Here is a 21,833-nt window from a genome sequence, read left to right on the forward strand (position 1 = left end):
TTCCATAGGGTAGTATTGTAAACAAAAAATTGATTGACAATTGATAGGTTTGTTCATTTTTTGTTGAACACATTGCATTCGTAAAACCATTTCCATCTTCCTCGTGTATTTTACGATCAAATGTGCTTGGATAGATAGAACATTTGAAGTTCTGATCCCGGAACAAAGATATTTCCTTTGCTATCTAGTGCGCTACAGCATGGAATTATTTCCCACGTAAACAAATGATGAAACAGCAACATCCTTACAACCCTTTGATTAACGTTTTTTTGTCGTTCTCCTCTTATATTAAATGCGTTTCCCTCGGTTTTGGTTTGTGGCCCGGATTTGTTTTTTGGTCGATTTATGAGTTTTGATCATCGGTTTACTACTGTTGCCTTCAATTTAAAGTTGAAAATTTCATAGCATTCATATTAAACCAGAATAATGTACTATCCCTCCTGTCCGGTGAATAGGATTGTGTTTAAAAATATAAACAATAGCGGCAATGATTCACAGTTATGTTGCCTTTTACTGACAAGAATGTTTCATCCTTAGATGTATCTTTTTTTATGCATAAAACATATGTTTGTCTAATTTATAAACTTGCTTTGCTCTTAGTAAAAATGTAAACCATTTTATACTTGTAAATCTTACAAATAAGACGTTTCTTTCCTTACAGTTTTAAAATCTCTATTACCGAACAGAAAAAAAAACATACTTCCAAACCCCTTAAGAGTCTGATCGAAGAAATTGATATTTCCACAAACTTTCAAAACTTTGTACACCTATATTTGCAACTTACCTGTTTGTTTGATAGTAAATGCATGCAAGGATATGCAGCATATGACTTAATTGATATAAATAAACATATGAAAACAATTGTCCTTTACATAAGAATATCATTGTTCTTTGAATGTTCTCTGATCACGTGGAAAGTTTTTATATATTTACAAAACCCGGTTCAATTCAGCATTTTTTTTCATGTCCTGTACCAAGTCAATATAACATTACAGCTGTTTTCTAATAGTCAGTTTCTATGTATGGTGCATTGTCGTTTGTTTTTGTTGCACTTCAGTTTTTTGTTTGTTCTTTCTCTATTATGATTTGCGTGTTTCCCTTGGTTTTAGCAGAGACATATATACACATATGTCTCTGGTTTTAGTTTGTAACCCTAATTTACTTTCTTTCAATCGATTTATGACCTTTAAACAGTGGCATGCTACTGTTGCTTTTATTTCAGCTATTCGGAACGATGTTCAATAAACATAATTTTTTTCCTCTTATCGTAAGTGTATTCTCCATAAATTAAGTCAGAACTTCATATGACCAATAACCAATTATAGTCAAATTAATGAAAACAAATAGTACATAACTGTTGATACCTGCGGATTATAGATTATTCAAATGTGTTCCCTACTTTTAACAAAAAGACAAGTAATGCTCCTCGGGTATATTAGTTGACCGTAATGTTTTGATTTTAGCGCTCCTGATGAAGGTTAATCCAGAACACGAAGAAAAAAATATATAAATTTAAAAGTCCTATCCTTCAAATACATTTTATTGCAAAAATACAATTCAAATACTTATAATACAGATTTCGTAAATCATTTCTTCTTATTCATTCTCACTTTATTTTTTTAAATTTATGAATCAGATTATAGTCCATTAGCATTAATAAAAAGAAAACAGTATTGACATATTTGAAGATTCATTTAAAGCATATTTTATAATATATTAATAAATATGTAAATCACAGTTAATAATAAATGCATATTTAAATTGAAATGAAGCTTAACAATTTAAGTCCTATAATACATTAAAAACGTATAAACTAAATGATCCTCAGGTTTGAATTGCATTTTTATATACAGAGCTGCTATGGTGAACATATGAATGCCTTGTCTCATTTTTTGCAATATTAAACAACACAAGCATCATCGACATCTTGAAAGAGTTGGTCAACTGTCTGGTCGGCTCTGAGTTGTGACTTGATCCACTGCAGTGCTTTCATCTGAATCATATCCCAGATATCTCGAAGGTCTGGATAAAACTTTTGTAAGAACTTAATTACAATAGCGGTGCACCAAACATTTTCCTACAATTTCAATTTTAAATGTCTCAGACTATATACACAATGAGTATTGAAAAGTAAGTTGTCAATTGTGACTCGTTCAATAAATCCAACCATCAAGGTTATAACTTATTGTATATACGTATGTTTTCTCCCCTTAGAATAAAAATTCAAAGTTTGAACTTTTGTGTGAAGTATGTATAATGGATTAATTCATTTTCGAGGGTAGCAATTTTCGTCGCCTGAGGAAAATTTGTACTTTAGTGAATTTTGGGTTTTGTGGTTTTGCGAAACTTTTCTCTCAAGCGTATGTAAACTTTGTTTTTCGTTGAACACTTAAATTCGTGGTTAATCTTTATCCACCAATTCAACAAAAAATTGTACAATATTTTTTAATGAATTCATAGTACATCCTCATTTTGGCATTTCTTATCCAGACAGCATTACATTATACAAATTGTAGAGAATTCATTACATTATACCAATTGTAGAGAATTCATTACAGAATACAAATTTGGAGAATTCATAACATTATACAAATTGTAGAGAACTCATTACATTATACACATTGTACAGAATTCATTACATTATTCAAATTGTACAGAATTCGTTACATTATACAATGAACAAATTGTAATGAAGTCATTACATTATATAAGTTGTAGAGAACTCATTACAATATACAAATTGTAGAGAATTGTACGATGATTAATTAAAATACCCGGTAAGATGAAGATATATGAAATTCAGCATTGAAATAACATACAGACTTTTTATTTTTTTCATTTTGTTCTTCATTTTATATAGATATTATGAAATCGCAAATAAATTAATCTTATTTCATAAAAGGTTTACCGCATATTGCTCGTTGTCAAGTAAATTAATTTTCAGCAACGTTATGTTCCCAATCTCTAGGGAGGATGACCAGGATCCGTTGAAATTTTGTAACGAAACCAGCAACATCATATCGTCCATTTCGCTAGATATGTTGCCTCCATCTGAGCTTTATTTCATGAAAAAGAAATAATGATGGATAAAACAAAGGATATTGGTTTTTTTCAAATATGTTATCAAGTCAACCATATGTTTTAGCTTAATTACATTTTATTTAAAACCTTGTTTGTATTATAATATACCTTGTTGGTGGTGCTGCTGGTGGTGGTCCTGATCTAGATGGCGGCATACTCGCGCCAGGAGGTGCTCTTGATGGAGGCGGTGCAGGTGGCAAATTTGAATTATAGCCTACAGATGGTGGAGGTGGTGGTGGTGGTCCTCCACCATACGACGGTAGCTGTCCGCCAGGTGGTGGAGGTGGAGGCGGTGGTCCTCCACCATACGACGGCAGATGTCCGCCAGGTGGTGGAGGTGGAGGCGGTGGTCCTCCACCATACGACGGCAGATGTCCGCAAGGTGGTGGAGGTGGAGGCGGTGGTCCTCCACCATACGACGGCAGATGTCCGCCAGGTGGTGGAGGTGGAGGTGGAGGCGGTGGTCCTCCACCATACGACGGCAGATGTCCGCCAGGTGGTGGAGGTGGAGGCGGTGGTCCTCCACCATACGACGGCAGATGTCCGCCAGGTGGTGGAGGCGGAGGCGGTGGTCCTGAACCATACGTCGGCAGATGTCCGCCAGGTGGTGGAGGCGGTGGTCCTGAACCATACGACGGCAGATGTCCGCCAGGTGGTGGAGGTGGAGGCGGTGGTCCTGAACCATACGCTCGTACATTTCCGCTAAGTGGTGGAGGTGGTGGCGGTGTTCCTGAAAGGCCTGGTGGTGGAGGTGGTGGCGGTGTTCCTGAACGGCCTGGTGGTGGAGAATTGAATGCAGGTGGTTGTAAAGGTGATGACATTGGAAATGGAGGTGGTCGACCGGTACCATACGATGGTATGTACATATTGTAAAATGGATTTTCAATCAGTGGTTCAGGTGGCTGGTAAATTGAAAAACTAATTAATCAAATGATAACAGAATTAATAGAATAAGATGTCTGGAATATATCATATATAAATAAAATAGCAGCCTAAAAATGAAAACAAATCTTCAGATAAATTCATATTTCTTGGTTGATGTCATGTTAAAATTCATGATGACGTTTCTTTTTTAAATGTATCTCAAAATATAATCATATGCATATTCTGGATAAAAGATCGTGTTTCCTGAAGTATAAATATTACTATGTTAAATGTTACTAAACGGTTTAAGTTAATAGTCATTTTTTGTTATAATATACGAATATCTGTCAATTTGATTTACATTGTCAGTATGTCGTTTTTTCGATGCTTAGCAAAACGTTTAAAAATATTATTAAAACTTATTTAAGTAAAGTACTGTAAACATTTGAAATTATTACTATGATTATTACGAGTAATTGAAAACGTCACATGTAATAAGCAAATGCATATTTTTTTATGTATAATTTTTTTAAATGTGTGGTACTCACTGATTCTAATGGAACTCTTGTTTCCCTGTCGACGCCGATAAATGATGTATACTTAGACACAACATTAGCAGCTTTACTTACTAATACAATGAGCCACTTATTGGAACCATCTACATAAACAATGCAATTGTCATAAAACAAAATATCAAATGTAATAGGATTATTGTTCTTCTTTGTATAACGGACTACATGTATAAAATATAATTTCCCCTTATATTTCATGCCGCTTAGACTTTTTATTTATTTACTTGGATCATCCGATATCCCAGTTATTGGTCAAGTTCGTGTTTCTTAGTCTTTCGTGTCCTATGTAGACATCCATGTTTTTTAGTCTTTCGTGTCCTATATGTAGACATTCGTGTATCTTTTACTCGTTTTTCGCGTTGCTTTCATTTCTCCATTTTGATGTCGGTTTCTCTTTTGCAGGTAAATTTAGTCACGTTTGTATAATGCCTCGTTTTACAGTTGAAAAAAAGTCAAAATATATAAGAAATGTTTTTTTATTATTTTAGAAATGAACATAGTCTTTGGATTTCATTTATGGCGCACTTTGTGAAAATTATTTGACATAGTTTGTCGTGATTGTAGGGTATTACACATTAAAGCTGTGTGTGTATACATTTGTTGTATGTTATACCGGAACCACAGTCCTATAAGATACCTGATAAGTAATTTGAAAAGGTAGTGGTATAAGAAATAGTATTAAGGTAAATTGAAAATAGTTACCTTTATCATTTAATTCCAATTCCTTTATCTGGTGTTTAGCAGCAACCCGATGTAGCGGAAGATCAATATGTGCCGTTTGTTTGACATCAATTTCCATACTGTGCGATATAGTTTTCCCTCCAATATCTCCTCTTAAATTCACAGAACCTAACGTTGTTCTCTGCAACAACATTAGCTTATACTTTACATATATGTCCCCTAAATTATGCTACAGGAATAATTTTTCGTTCAGTTTGATGTGCAATTTATTTGTTGTTAATAGTTTTAATATTTGAATTTCTTTCGAAATCATCGAATTATACACCTATATCTTCATTTTCAAAAGTGTACGTTTATAATAAAGCAGTTTATTTTACCATTATAATGTGCAATTATTTTTTATTTGCGTACTAGTCTGTATATTTAACAAAACTATCACCCTTACATGAGAAAGCAAATTAAATAATGCAAAACTGATTATTTTCAACAAAAAAAGACAAGACATCTGAAACTTAGATTGGATGGTAAACCCACTGAGGTTGGGTACCATGCCACATTTTTAATTTCCGGTATAAAACACAGAAACATGTACTATTGTATTACAGAGAAATAATTGGAACAAAATATCAAATAGATTTTCTTTATCCAAATATCAAAAAAGTCGTTTTCAAATAGGGAACGTTTTTGACAATTTGGAACTAAACTTTTCTTTTAAAGATTTGTTTGATAAGAAAAAGGTATTTTTATACTCAATTCATCAACACCATTAAAAGTTTATAAATTGGGGTCCTACATCAAAACGTCTTTAGAAATGAGGACATAGGACACTGAAATAATTACTGTAACCAAATGATTGTGTATATATGTAGGACTCAAATATATGGTGGGTTCCAAATCTATGGCAGATTCATAATCTATGGATCTGTGACGTCATGCCATCCCAAATCTATGGCAGATTTTTTATAATCCTAATCTATGGCAAGTTTTGTAATTTCCTAATCTTTGGCGGATTTTTATTGCATACAAGTCTAAGGAAAATAATGCAGTACACATACGACTATTAACTTGCATTATTTAAACAAGTGAACATGTACGACAACGGAAGCATGTCTATAAACATTTGTGAAATAAACAGTAAATACTGGTCCACAAAATCATGGCGGCAAAAAAACCTAAATGATGAATTCATAACATACATACAGACTTCAAGATTGAAATGATGTGCCTTGTAAAAATAAACATTTTCTTATCTGTGCATTCATTTAACCAACTAGTAATGAACTTTAAGTCCCTTAACAAACAAGAAGGTGAATTTTTTATAAATAAAACAAGAATGTGTCCAAAGTACACGGATGCCCCACTCGCACTATCCTTTTGCATGTTCCATGGACCGTGAAATTGGCTAATAATCTAATTTGGCATTAAAATTAGACGGATTATACTATAGGGAACATATGTAGTAAGTTTCAAGTTGATTGGACTTCAATTTCATCAAAAACTACCTTGACCAAAAACTTTAACCTGAAACTCCCACTTTCATTTTCTATGTTCAATGGACCGTGAAATTGAAGTCAAAAGTCTAATTTGGCTTTAAAATTAGAAAGATCATATCATAAGCAACAAGTGTACTAAGTTTCAAGTTGATTGGACATTAGCTTCATCAAAAACTACCTTGACCAAAAACTTTAACCTGAACGAAAGCACAGACGGACGAACGGACGCACAGACGAACGAACGGAGCCACAGACCAGAAAATATAATGCGCCTCTACTATCGTTGGTGGGGCATGAAAAGGGGAATAGATAAGAATGAACAGTTTGAATGTTCAAAAAATATGTTATTCATCGTATTTTTTATTTTATGTATCTGTTAATTTCATGTTTCACTTTATAAGCTTTGCCAACCGTAAACAGTAAAATGTTTACTATAATAACTCCGTTTCTGAAATATCAGTTACTGAAAAAAGCGCGGTGTCCTTGTTCATTGCGGACTTCGACCGGTACAGAACATTGTGTTCCTTTACTAGATAATGGGTCACTCCTTTATGTAAACCATCGTCAAATGGTTATCATCTAGAATGGTGTTCAAATATATGGGATCCGCCATCGTTTGCGGCGGCGACGATGTAATATGGCGTTATATAATTGTGACGTTATATGTTAGATCTGCCATAGATTTGGAGAAAACAAAAACCTGCCATATATTTGAGTTGATTAGCAATCTGCCATAGCTTTGGAACCCTCCATAGACTTGAGTCTTACATATGTATCAATGTGAATTTTGTTATATTATCTACTTATTTGTACTTGTCACAAACTTAATGTTTATATAGTTAATATGACAATAAATATTTGAAATTACATAATATCGTGTTAACAGGGTAAACTTAGTCATTAGAAAGAAATTCTAAAAAAATAATATATCTACTTATAGAGTAAAAATAGAATGATACCTCTTTGTCGTGAGAGCTCAGCAATGCAAATAATACTAATTTCTCTCCTCTGAAGACGTTTGGTGGCTGTGTTGGTATAGTAGTTACTTTGTACCCAGGTGGTAAGTGCCATTCAACTTTACCATTACAGAAACAATCATCCATTGACCATTTCATAACTGACATTACCTTATTGAAAAAAAGGCAAAATCTTCCAAGCAAATACTTTTTTGTTATAAATGAAACATCAAGTAAATTATGATTTTATAATTCATGATGTTCGTTTCGTGTCTTTTAACCGGTCAGGCTCATTTTGTAATTCATACGATTTCCTCATTGTCTGTGTGTTACCTTAAATTGGCATGCTAATCAATGTACGGATTAAACTAATGTTGCCTTATGAACACATCATTTTGGACTATGCTTATGATCATTGTTAATTTAGCCAAAATGTTCAAAATGTTGAAGGCCGTACATTGACCTATAATGGTTTACTTTTTTAAATTGTTATTTGGATGGAGAGTTGTCTCATTGGCACTCACACCACATCTTGACTTCCTATATCTATTGTAAGCAGCTAATATTTTCCTTAATTCTGACAAATCTTGATTATGATATCACAGTAATTTTTATCATCAAGACTTATTTTCACATTTGTTTTTGTCTATCTTCTGGTGTTCACAAAATTGTATTACTAATGGCATCTACCAATGGTTTTCTATATACTCTTATATGCACAACAAAAGAGGTTATACGGTTTAGGTATATTAGTTTGGTTCCAAAAAGCAATTATTTTAGAGACTATCAAATTAACATATCAGTAGTTCAATGAAGTATTATAAACTAATATATGTGTTTATTTTCTTATCACAATGCATTTTATTCATGATTCATTTGATTTATATCAATGTTGACTTTAATACAAAATTTAAAACTGTGAAGAAAATAAAAGTGTACAATGTGTTCTTCAGTTTCGTTTTCTCTATCATTATTATCTCATTGTACATGTATACATTTTCCATATGCTCTCCCTTCATAAAAAAAGATGTTTGAAGGAAATACCTTTGCTTGCATATTGTCTTTGTCTCTAATGAAAGTCGCTTTCCCATTGGATGCATTGGCCACGCCTTTGATAAGGCTTGTCGACACACCTTCTCCTATTCCAAAGGTGAACACTCTATAAAAATAAAAAGGAAAATGTTATACTATGGATTCATTTTTATTCGTTGGATACAAATGTTCGTTTGTTTCGTGGGGACAGATGAACCACGAATTTAAATGTTCAACAACAAACAACATATTTTCAATAGGCTTTGTATACAGAGATTGTCAAAACCGCGGAATCAAATATCCTACACACGAGAAGTTCAAAGTAACATACTGCGCGTTACTTCAAAATTTCTAAATAAGGAGGAATAAAGTTGTTGTTTAACCGTGCATTATTTACCTAGTATTAGCAGCATTTTGCTTGACTAGAGATATAACTTCATTTGTATTTTGTACTTCGCCGTCTGTTAAAAGGAATATCTGAAATATATTATGCATAATAATGTCAAAATCCAGGTTGTTTCGAGTTGCGTTATTTTGGGGGTATTTAAGCTAATCAGATCTGCTGGAATAATCGGTTTTATTAGTGGACTTATTGGTACTATTTGCTTTAAATTACAATGTAAAACACAGTCATTACGAATAATAATCTAGCCTCTTAAAATAGCATTGGTTTGAATGATCCCTTTCATTCAAAAAAATAAAGCAAATGAAAATAGCCTTCAAAAACAGTTTTAAAGTTATAAACCTTTTTTATAATCGTAAATAAGAAACAGAAAATTCTGTTGATAGGATTTTCACTTCCTAGCTTGATATTTCGCACTACTAACTTGACATTTCTCTCTTCCAAACTTACGCTTTAATTCCAACTAGAATTTTCTTTTTAGGGCAGATTGCAACGTTTGGATCTTGGAAAAATTATCTATGATTTGAGAAATTCCAACTTAAAATGAAAAAGTGTCATATTTTGATGTGATAAATGTAAATTTGGTTAGAAATTTCAAATATGAACCGATAAATGTCAAAACGGAATTTCATATTCGGATTGGGGAATTTTAGAAATAGAATGTCAGTTCTGGATTTTTATATAAATACCTGTCTTGGGTATGCACTTTTAGCCTTTTGTTGATATATCTGCGTAAGTGGACGTAAAATTTCTGTCCCACCCATATTTGCATCTAAACGCCTCTGGAGAGCCAAAGCAGCATTAAGATTTTTCTCATTATACTCTTCACTCCTGTGCAAAAACATTTGTTTTAAATAATATAAAGGACCGTCATTAAACTTTTGTAAACACTGACAGTTATGTATCAACAGTAAAAGTAATAGAAAAATAGTTTACACCAGAGACGAAAACGAATACAACACTTTATAGATTGCATACGTCGAAAGAGTTTTTCTGGATTTACCTTCAAAATGAAACCTCAAAGCGGAATATTTGAAAAACATAACTACGGGTGTATAAGAATCAAAACACTTGAAGTTACATTTTGGAACTTTCTACACCAAAACCTTAGCATGAATAGGCTATGAGATGACATACGATGATTCATAACATTAAACACTTTATCTGGACTGGTTTTGACTATATCTTTCCTTTTCTTTTTCTTTGAAAGTTCTTTTTTTGCTAATAAGCGTGTTTATGGGGATGATTTGTCAACGTATATTTCCACTTAGAACCTATAGTATGACGGAAATCGGGACGTTTGGCTAGACAATAAACCAGGTTAAACCTGGTTAATTTATTCCTCAAATGTCCTGTACCAAGTTAGAATTATGGCAGTTAATATGATATAGTTCGTTTCTATGTCTGTTGGCGTTTGTTATTGCTACACTTCTTGTGTTCTTGTTTTCCTCTTATACTTGCTGTGTTACCCTCGGTTTTAGTTTTCTCTCACTCGATTTATGATTTTTGAACACGGATATACTACTGGTGTCTTTATTTAAATGCATACTAACTTTTTAAATAAGAAAGTGTGGTCACTTCCGAATGACACCACATTAAAGAGACAATCCATTGGTACGCTTTTCAATAACAGTAGTAGAGTTTCTTTGGATTTTGCTATTCTGTCACCATGCATACTACCTAAAATAGTGTGTACACATTCTTGTTAATAGTTACACTTGTGTGTGGGGATATACGTGCTTACAAGCATGGCTTTTGTTTTCCCCTTGTTATATAAAGAAAAAACACAAAAATTCTGAACTCCGAGGAAAATTCAAAACGTAACTTATAGACCCTAATAAAATGTCAAATATCATTTTGTAATTATCATTTTGCATACCTATATCAATACAAGAACAACTGTTTGTTTTCAGTTACATACAGGTGTTGTATGCTCTCAATATTGACGACATGAAGTCTAAACCTTCTGACCATACATTTGCTAGTTCCCCAATCATATAAATTCCGGCTTTCAACATTATTGCTTGTGATCTGATCCTTGTCTATAACACTCTCCCTCCAAAGGCACGAAATATTGTGATCCTAAATCCACTAATTGGATACAAAAAAGAGTCCCAAATACTCTTTCCGAGTGTGTCAATCCTGAGTGCTCATTTGTACAATTGGAACTAACACATCTAAAAGGGTCAATGAATACATATGCTATATTGATCTTTAAAGTCCCATATGCTGCTTAGCATATGTCCTATATCCATTATAAAGGCTCAAAAAGTATTGTTGTTATGCGTTAATCACATTACCGAAGTGCTGACTACCGGGCTGGTGATACCCTAGGGGACAAAACGTCCACTAGCAGTGGCATATACCCACTGTTGTAAATAGTTATCAAAAGTACCAGGATTATAATTTAATACGATAGACGCGCGTTTCGTCCACATAAGTCTCATCAGTGACGCTCAGATCAAAAAACTTATAAAGACAAACAAGTACAAACTTGAAGAGCATTGGGGACCCAAAATTTAATCCACCAAAAAATGTGCTAAATACGGTTAAGGTAATCTCTTCCTGGGATAAGAAAGTCCTTAGTTTTTCGAAAAAGTTTTGTAACAGGAAATTTATAAAAATTACTATATAATTGATATTCATGTCAACACCGAAGTCCTGAATACTGACTAAAACTAAAATGATTTATATCAAATGAAGATTTTTGTTTTATAAAACCATAGTGTAGTGTTTTGTGTTTGAATGTCATTCTGTCTATCAAAGACCCTTAAATTAAACAATAAATATTCTTATTCTGTTCTTACTGGTCTCTAGTCTCATGCTAATAGTTTTGCATATCATCATAAAACAGAATGACAGTTATGAAGTCACGTACCTGATCGATCTATTACAAATATAAACTCTTGTTTACGGTTTAAAGATGACTCTATACTTGGAAACTGTGGCAGGAAATTAACCATTAATAAATCTTCTTTCAGCATACCGTCTAAAATACAAATACAAATAGACCTACGCAAACTCGATTTGTCTACCTAACTAACCACTTATACCAGCATATAATATTGATGGCTGAAAAAAAAACACATGCATGGAAAAAGAGAAAAAGTGATAAACAATTTCATTGTTTCAAGTTCTTTAAGCTTGAATAAACTGGTTTTTCCAATCGTAAAGCGTTATGCAAAAGAAACATATAAAAATCTAAAAAGTTCGAATAGAATCATATTCAAAACAGTGTGGTCCTGGCCATTGATTGACGACCTAAATTATCCCATAGACTGGGACAGATTAGGTGAACGTTTGTCAGTAACAATCACTGCTCACTATGTACTTGTTAAAGACACTGAATCTGTGGGGTCACCAAATGTTCTCAACACCTAAATAAAGCAATTCGAAAAACGAATCCGGAATAATACGATGTGTTGATTTATATTAATAATATAAATCAAAACATAAAGGTTATTCCTGAATAATTTTTCGAATTATTTTATTATTAAAGGCGTTAAGAACCTTTGGTGACCCCACAGTTTAAATTCTATAATAAGTAAGAAGTGAGCAATGGTCGTTACAGACAAACGTTCACCTAATCTGTCCCAGTCAATGGGATAATTTAGGTCGTCAATCAATGGCCAGGACCACACTGTTTTGAATATGATTCTAAATGAAACAGAAATATAGATTTATTATACAGCATATCAGGTTCTCTCAACTTGACCTAGTCAATAAATGATGTTAAGTATATACCTCCATATGGATCTCCATATTCAATTAGAACCTCGGGTTTATATGGATCTTCATAATGGATGTCAAAAGTTAAGTCATGGTAAAAGTTGAAGGAACTTACTAGGTGAATCTGAAAGATATCAATAAATGTATCAGTTGTGTGTTATACAAATGATTGTAGACATTATTATTGTCTTATATGGTTGTATGTTCTTTCGTAATCTTTTTACTTTAAATCCCCTGTCCAGCACAATTGTTATTATTTGAGATGTGAAGAAAACGAGATGTGATGGATACATTATATCAGGGAGGATAGAAGACAACTGAAGCAAGATATGCTAGTGCAACATCAGCAGCTAATATATTAGAGTTTGAATCCGACACTTCAGTTTTTTACCTGGAATTTGTTAAGGCAGTCACTTAAACTTTCAACGTTCCATCCATACGCTGTTGTGTTTCTCAAATATAAATTCCTATTTATATCATCAAACCGAGACACAAGTCTTAATCAATGTGACTTTTTTCCTGTTTTCTATATTGGATTTGTTTAGAAATTATAAAATAAAAGCATGATTGTTTAATTTCTTCAAGTTAGCAAATAATTATGCCACTATTGTTAGAAAATTAATTGTTTTACCGCATAACTGAGTCATGTTACATACAATATCGTTTAATTTATTAACAACTGTATTGTGTCAATGATGATCTAGGCCAAAATATTAGAAAAATCAACCATATTAAAAAATGAAGAGCGTATAAACCAAAAAAGGACAAAAAAGGTTAACTAGTAGCTAGAGTCGTGTAAGGCAAACGTAATATAACAAAAATATTGAACTCCTAGAAAAATTCAAAACGGACTTTCCGTAATCAAAAGGCGAAATCAAAATCTCAAATAAATGGATTTCAACTGTCATATTCCCGACTTGAATCAGAGCTTTGTCTGAAGTTCCTTTTAATTTATTTGCTCTCATAGATGAGATATGCTACTCACATCAGCTGATGTCCTGTATTTGTTGTAGGTTACATTCAGATTATCTTTTGAACTAGATACAGACTTTATTCTATACCGTCCTGTGATGGTGCTTTTAAACGTCAGAATACAGGGCGATTTGATGTCAATTTCCCCAGCTGGCTGGCTTCTTGTGGTACGTCCACCAACGACGGCCTCAACTGCGGGTGAAGAAAATAAACAACATAACAAGTTAAAAAAAATCATTGGACTTTCAGAGAAAAATAAAAGAAAATGAAGAAAATACAATCGACAGCTTAAGAAATCGTGACTTCACTGAAACCTAAAGGTGATGAAAAATTTTGGTCTGTCCTAAACAAATTAATACTTAATTATCGCCTTCTTTATATTTAAATTAAGCGATTCGTCAAATGAAGATTTCAAACATAACGTGTGTTATCAATAGGAAAATCTAGTTAACAAATTATAGAACTTTGATTTCGTTTTACTTTATACGAGATGAAGTATGGCGAAAGCAGAGTTCTATATCGTATTAAATTGGATTGGTCAAAGGGAGGAAGGTCCAACAAGTATTAAAAAAGGGGGATTTAAGCAACCCTTCTTTGGTTATTGTCAATAAAAACAATTTGAAGAAACGACAAAACACAACAAAAGTGTATTTTTGTCTCACCTGGCATGTATCTAGGATTAAGAACTGTGGGAAGTGTGAACCTTACTGTACCACCTGGCTGATATGATAATTCTACAGCGTAACTCATAGTTAATATGGCTATCTCTCCTCCTGGCAGATTGCCTAGTTTACATTCAAATATGTCACCGGCTGTATATTCCTCCTCCAGTAACATTGCGGTGTGTCCATGAGAAATTGCGTCATTGTAAGTTCTTCTGGCCTGAAAATAGCATATGTTTATCAAAGTCGGGAATTGTGGAAGGCGCATTGGGTGCCAAAAATTGGATCATTTTATTTTGTATGAACGCGTGAGATGTTTTCGATTTTTTTTACATGTTATAATTTAATTGCAAAGTAGTCTGTATACAAACAGATAGACAGACAGATAAGTTATTGTTAACGGTCTCAAGGATGACAAAAAACTAAAAGGTTGACTATTTTAGTCATAGTTTGTCGGCAGATTACATGAAACCATATCCTTTTACGGTAAATTTTTCTATAAATTTGTGACACTATTAATTGCTAGAAATTTACTGTCATGTTAAATTTCCACCAGGGAGTACATCACCTCTTCCTTTTCCTGACACTCTGCGATGATGTGCTTTCCATTAATGTCAGCTTCAAACTTGTATACAGCTGACATATCATCCATAGGAAAAACAAAACTGGTTTGTATGGGTTCTGTAGTTTCATTCTGGTATAGCAGTTGGCATTCTACATTGGCTATAAAACCATGAACTGTCACATTGATTTTAGATTCCTTCAGTGGAACTAGCCAAAAAAAAAAATATTAAGATGAGTACTTGAAAAGGGAAATGTAACTGCGACATAAAATATCAACAACCATGCAATATGTTGCAAATAGTTATCAAAGGTACCAGGATTATAATTTAGTACGCCAGACGCGCGTTTCGTCTACATAAGACTCATGAGTGACGCTCATATCGAAATATTAAAAATCCAAACAAATATAAAGTTGAAGAGCATTGAGGATCCAAAATTCCGAAAAGTTGTGCCAAATACGGCTAAGGTAATCTATGCCAAGCCTTTCGTGTAATAGCCCATGAAAAAGACATTACCGAACAATATTCCACACAAAACAAGAAATCTCCTTTTAAACAAATGTATTGATATTATCTTGGGGAGTTATAAAGATGACTTAAAGCCAACTATGAAAAAGACTCGTGAAATTAAGTGGCAACAGTAGCTTAACTATGTTAAAAGCTGGTAATTATATTTAAACTTAACAAACCAAGACAACAACAACAAAAAACAGAAAAACGAATGAAATGAAAACATAGCAAGACCAGGCGTGTCGATAGGGTAATATTTTTTTTATGTACACGAAACGCCCACCATGTAAAAACCAGGCCTTGATGTCATAAAACTTTCAAGTCAATTTTTTGTACTCATACTAAAAGTATCAACCAATCAAAATGTTGAATTTCATGTTTCGAGCAGGATGTTTGGACGGCGTGCTCAAAGTTGACGGCAACTATAAAATACGCTTTTAAAAGTTGTTTTATCCACCATTTTTTATATAGCAAATGTCAGATTAAATACAGGTGTTTTCTATGTGTTTCGAATTTTCCTGAAGTTCCGTATTTTGTTATTTTACTTTTTTTGTAAAAGATACTACTGTATAGGATAAGTCTTAATTTGGCATATTATTTTTGAAGTGTTTTAGTTTCAAACCATTGAAACTCAGTGTTTTAGGATGTTACTTAATAGACTGTGTGTGAATGGGCCGATCTTTCAGAGCATATAAAATGCAATAAGTTTAAATTTGAAAAACTATCATGTTGTGCATTCATTGACAAGTCAATTATAAGACTTTCAAAGGTCAAACATCATCATATGTTGTAAAGATGAGAGCATACTATTACTATCATGTGGTAACGTTTTGATTTGATTACATCTAAAATGACTGTTCAACAATCGACGATCTATAATAATAGATTGGACGATTTCAGTTATTTTTTTCAAAAATGATACGTTTGATCATAGTTTAGTTAAACTCGTATTCGCTAGCCATGTATTACGATTCGTTCCTCGCCTCTCCAGAGAGTGGGTAGAAAACCTTGGTGAGAGAAGATGACTTAAACTGTAAAAAGGTCCGAACATTTCTATAAAAATTGCTTAAAATATATACTTACCTAATTTACGGACCCCAATAATGATTAGGCCAAATGGTCGCGTCATCTTCGCAAGCGGGTCGGGAAAACGTTTGGCCGTAAACTATGGTTATTCTGTAAGATAGAACAGCATTGCATGATTAATCTTTAAATGAGTTGTCTGCACTCCAAGTTCATTTGCAATAACATAGATATAATTTTTTATATATAGCTAGTTTGTACCAAACCATGCTTTAATGTTTGTTTATTCATATAGCAAATTGATATAACTAAATTTTCTGAAAAAAAAATGGTAAGATGAAAAAATTAGAAGTATTAATATCCTATTTACTTAAATAATTATACGTTTTTGAATTAATTCATCAATATACATTTTACAAGATTAAACTTACCACTAATAAACTTCTTTCAAATATGAATATAATGAATTGTTTACAATTTGAAATGTATACGCAGTTAAAATTGATAGAGGGATCGTGTTATACTTCCGACTCGTTTGTTACTACGCATAAAGTAACATGACTTATTTTCCGACAAACAAGTATAAGGTGCTTCCGTTGTTTATCATCTTAGTAACGTGTTATGCATGTTGTATTCTTTTACTTGTCTTTGTAAATCATAATTTTTACTGTTTAGCCTATTTTGATAGTTTCCATTTGATGAACAGAAGCTATGTTCTGATACATCCCCTGATACCGTCATTGTGCTGTTGTGCTATGGTAATTATTTTTTTGTATTATTGTCTTTCGTTTTTTCTTATGTGCTTTGTCTATATGCCTTTTACTTTGTCTTTGTTGGTATATTTGCCTGTTTTTGTAGTGATTAAGATTATAACACAATGTTGACTGCTGTATCCCTATTTTTGACATGTTTACCTATTACGTCTGTGTGTTTTGTTCTTATTTCGTTGTCAATATAACGGAATTTTATGTGACAAGCAAGAGCTTTAGCTAGCTATAGACCCAGATTTAATCCACCGTTTTGTAAATGTCTGTACCTAGTCAGGAGTATGACAGATGTAATCAATTCGTTTGATGTCTTTGAGCTGTTGGTTTTTGGATTTGTTTGGAAATTTCCGTTTAGTATTTTCCTGAGTTCGATTTTTTTGTTATTTGACTTTTTTGGTAATATCATTGTTTATATATGTTAGAGATGGCCAGTATATTGACTAACAGACATATCTCGACGAACAAACGTGATAGGAGCGGTTCTTGTATATTTTACAAACGGTTTTTCACTACAATATGTTACTTTTTTCCTCGAATGTGACATCGCTGAATTAGACTTAACACCGAATTTGTACTAGTATGAGCAACACGATTGGTACCATGCGGAACAGGATCTGCTTACCCTTCATGAGAACCTGAGATAAGTCTTAGTTGAGTTTCAACTGAAGGTGTTCTAACTTCATGTTCCATGTTAAGTTTTTTAAGTGTTTTCCGGCGTTCTTTTTAAGTTTATTTTGAAAGCGATACTCTTTTGGACAGTTTCAGGCATAAATTAAACATGCGGACATATGAATAAACTCATCATAGATATCAGGACTAAATTTAGTGTATACGCCAGACGCGCGTTTCGTCTACAAAAGACTCATAGGCATGTGTCCATCCGACAGCAAGATGAGGCTATATGTCAACAGTGAGAAGTGCATTGCTGACATGTTTCAGTCAGGCATAATGATATCATATGTAACCAGTCCGACTTCAAGAGGTTACACCAATCTTTAGCCTTATCTACATGTATGCTATCTTTGACTTTTCCTTAAATAGTAACCCTTGAAATTCTGATCAAAGTAGACCTAACTTTGCGGTTGAGCGAGGCAGGTACTTCTTTAATTATAAATTATAATTTATTAACGCAGTGCCTTGTAACACAGAGTACCCGGACGAGACAGATGATTTAGTTATGAAAATTGTGCTCTTCTGCATGGACTTTAGAAAATCGCCCTCTCCAGTTATACTGACTGGCAATTATGCTTTTAAAAACTTATAAAAGTTTTTACTACGAAGTAAGTATTTGATATGTTTCCTTCAGTTTTAGTTTATAACCCAGATTTGTTTTGTTTTTTCTCTATCGATTTATGAATTTGAACAGCGGTATACTACTGTTGCCTTTATTTACTGAAAATACATTAGACTTGAAATTATAGCTTTTTTATATTGTAGGTCTATGCACAGTCGCTAGGATTTTAGTGATAAAAATATGAAAAGAATAGTTAGAAGAAGAAAAAAAACTGTGCATAGACCCTATATAAAAACAAATATATCAATTAAATGTTAATGTATTTTCAGTAAAAACCGAATTTTAAAAGCATAACTGTGTAACCGCTTTTTTTTTATTTAGTCTGAAAGTTTTCATATTTTTATCACTAAATTTGAAGCGAGGCTGTAAAAAGTTGAATTTCAAGGCCATATTTGGCTAAACGTGAACCGTGTGCCTCAAATCACACTATAGTTACTGATTTGATATACAATTAATTAATATATTCATTTAGTTAATGCTGGGCGTCAGATTCTCGTCGTTTTTTTTTAATTGATAAGTTTTATTACGACCAAAGAGCGATAACTCGTTTTAGTAAAAGTGATAGAAATTGACCCTTGTGACCTCATTTATTTTCAATATGGCTTCCTGCGTATGTGTAACTATGATCATCGATCAGACAAATCATGTAAATCAGATCTAAAGGTTATTATTTTACTTTGTAAGGTAAGTTTAAATCAAAAGAAATACAGTTATTACCTTTTAAAGATTGATATATCAATAAGCTTCGAATACAGATGTAGAAACTAGGCGAAGATATCGGGAAATCAATAAAATTTTAGAAATTTGTCATACATTAAAATGTAAACAGAAACACTTTACACAAAAACTAAACTAAGTAGATAACTAAGAAATGATTTTGAAATATTTCTAGGTTAATTAGACGGACCGATTCTTTTCAAATTGGTAACTTTAATTTAAAATACACTTTTTAATTAATGCACTATCAATTAAACCTTTTTTCACCGGTAAAAACCCATTTTTAACTGTTTAAGCCTATTAAAAAGTATTATGGTTGTTGATGACAGAAATGCTTCAGTAATCACCATCTTTAAATTCGGAACAAATTTATATAGATAAATAATAAATATAGATACAATGATTAATGTATCATAAAATTACATTCTCAAAATATGCCCAACTTATCAAAAGCAGGGCACTAGGTGACCCATGTTGTTGTTGTATAAAATGTAGATGAAAAGTCTCCTGACAGACAGATAGTTAACAGAAACCTGTCTGATCAATGGATAATAATAAATGTGTACAGTGTTACCTGATTCTAGAACACACCCGTGATATCGCGGGTCAGTGACTGAATTAAAGTATATAACTATGCCCAAGCCTTATTTTAGTATAAGTATTGAATACACCGTTTGGTCGTGCGCCTGTCAGATGTGGAACGTACAGATAAGGTAATAGGTAACAGGTAAAAATACTATTGGTATCGGTATCGGACTCGACCCGGAACTTCTTATTTATTGGCAATATTAATTACGTGGAAAACAAAAGGGCCTGGAGTGTTGTAGTTTTTAATCTACACCTTTATACTATATTAGTTATTTATAAAGTTGAATTCTTTGATTCATCGTTTTTACGTGATGACGGCTGACAAATTGGACATCGTTATTTTAGTACATGTATTATAGATTTGCGGACTATAACATAAGGACCAAAGATCTACGGTTCGGCAGATACTGGGAATAGACTAAGTGATAAGGTGTATTCAGAAAAGGATTTTTTTAAATTTTGAATGTATGTAGCTGTGGTCAAGATTACATGTATCTTTATTGAAATATATACTGGATGGTGCTTTAATTGTAATGATTAAAGGATCAAAATAGTGAGTACTTCCTGTTGCTGATGCCTTGAATGGAGACATTGTGTATATATATATATACATGCTAGTGCCGGTACAAACATACAGTCATTCAATGTTACAACCACGGGTGTTTTGTATTGTTCCTAAACCCCTATTTAATAATCATATTTATAGCTTGTTGTTCGGTGTGAGCCAAGGCTCCTTGTTGAAGGCCGTACATTGACCTATAGTGGTTTATGTACTTTTATAAATTGTTATATTTGGATGGAGAGTTGTCTCATTGGCACTCACACCACATCTTCCTATATGTAAGTAAGCTTTTAACATGTTGAATTATGTACGACACTTTCCTTTTGTGCATTTTGTTATAAGTTGTCTATTTCAATTAGACTGGATAGTTACTACATAGATATATTATAGAAGATATGGTATATATATGCCTATGAGACAACTCTCTATCCAAGTTGCTATTTGTGAAAGTAAATCATTATAGGTCAAAATATGTTCTTCAACACCATGAACACAGAGCTTTGGCTCACACCAAACAGCAAGCTATAAACATGATAAAGGTTACATACAATGATATTGTATTATTTCATTGAAAAGAACTTCTCTCTTTCTGCTGGTACATGTTTATAAAAGACACATTTTGTACATGTTGTAGTTATATACATGTACAGTATACATGGTATATAATACTTCAACTCAGTTTATAACAAAATTCATAACACTTGTATGCATCCTGGATTAAATTTACAAGATTTAAAATGCAAGGTTTCCATGCTTTTGAAAATACATGTACAACTACCAAATGACAAACACTAGCATGACTAGAACTGAGTGGATTTGATATTTTAAAATACATGTATGTGTTAGAATTTTTTTCTCTAACCCATCTAACAATCTGTGTTTTAAAAGAATTTTATCAATTACCGGTACAGGTAGGACAAATCTGATTGAAATGCATTATAATAAAATTGAGAATGAAATATGAAGGTAATACATGTAATTAACAAGCATGAATCCGAGGCAGATTAATGGGGGAGGGCCCAGGTGGCCCGGGAACCCCCTAGGCCCTTTGAGAAAAAAATTGGTTGCTTTATATATAGGGAATCACTGATCCTGATGAAATCGAGCCCCCTCTTTAGAAGCCAGTGGGCCCACACTTATGAAAATTTCTGGATCCACCACTGTGAATTAGAGAAAACTGAAATAATGATTTGTGAATTACCAATGAAAATATAGCCATATTGAAATTTTTCCACATTTATTTCAGATGAAGTAATATGTAAAAATGTAAATGTATGTTAAGGCAACATATTGTTAGATGAGTAATTTCTCAGTGCTAAACTCTAATGAATATGTTAAGTAGGGATTTAAAGCGGAAAACACAA

The 21,833-nt window shown here is 32.8% G+C and overlaps 2 protein-coding genes across 7 annotated transcripts in view; one reads left to right on the forward strand and one right to left on the reverse strand.

Annotated features, from left to right (window-relative positions):
* Positions 1-1,524: 1,524 nt before the first annotated feature.
* Positions 1,525-17,082, reverse strand: LOC134716032 (von Willebrand factor A domain-containing protein 5A-like). Of its 5 annotated transcripts, none has more exons than XM_063578706.1 (18): positions 16,973-17,025; positions 16,602-16,694; positions 15,014-15,216; positions 14,446-14,665; positions 13,797-13,975; positions 12,827-12,935; positions 11,961-12,071; positions 10,636-10,762; positions 9,772-9,913; positions 9,077-9,156; positions 8,692-8,806; positions 7,651-7,818; positions 5,220-5,379; positions 4,494-4,603; positions 3,833-3,983; positions 3,190-3,796; positions 2,909-3,056; positions 1,525-2,077 (listed from the first exon to the last, which is right to left on the reverse strand). In XM_063578706.1, the coding sequence occupies exons 2-18, from the start codon at positions 16,645-16,647 to the stop codon at positions 1,901-1,903; spliced, it is 2,853 nt and encodes a 950-aa protein (XP_063434776.1). In that variant the 5' UTR covers positions 16,648-16,694; positions 16,973-17,025; the 3' UTR covers positions 1,525-1,900. The 5 variants fall into 5 exon arrangements, with proteins under 5 accessions (XP_063434776.1, XP_063434777.1, XP_063434775.1 ...); XM_063578707.1 differs by having other exon boundaries at positions 3,190-3,532; positions 3,695-3,983; positions 16,973-17,024; XM_063578705.1 differs by having other exon boundaries at positions 3,190-3,983; positions 16,973-17,082.
* Positions 17,083-19,188: 2,106 nt separating this feature from the next.
* LOC134716033 (phospholipid-transporting ATPase ID-like) overlaps positions 19,189-21,833 on the forward strand; it is a 71,349-nt gene continuing 68,704 nt past the window's right edge. Inside the window, exon 1 of one of the 2 annotated variants that reach the window (XM_063578711.1) lies at positions 19,189-19,286. The gene's annotated coding sequence lies outside the window, so the exon portion shown is untranslated. The remainder of the gene's footprint in view (positions 19,287-21,833) is intronic. The other variant, XM_063578712.1, reaches the window with a different exon arrangement.

This window comes from Mytilus trossulus, chromosome 4 (assembly GCF_036588685.1).
Source record: "Mytilus trossulus isolate FHL-02 chromosome 4, PNRI_Mtr1.1.1.hap1, whole genome shotgun sequence".
Lineage (NCBI taxonomy): Eukaryota > Metazoa > Mollusca > Bivalvia > Mytilida > Mytilidae > Mytilus > Mytilus trossulus.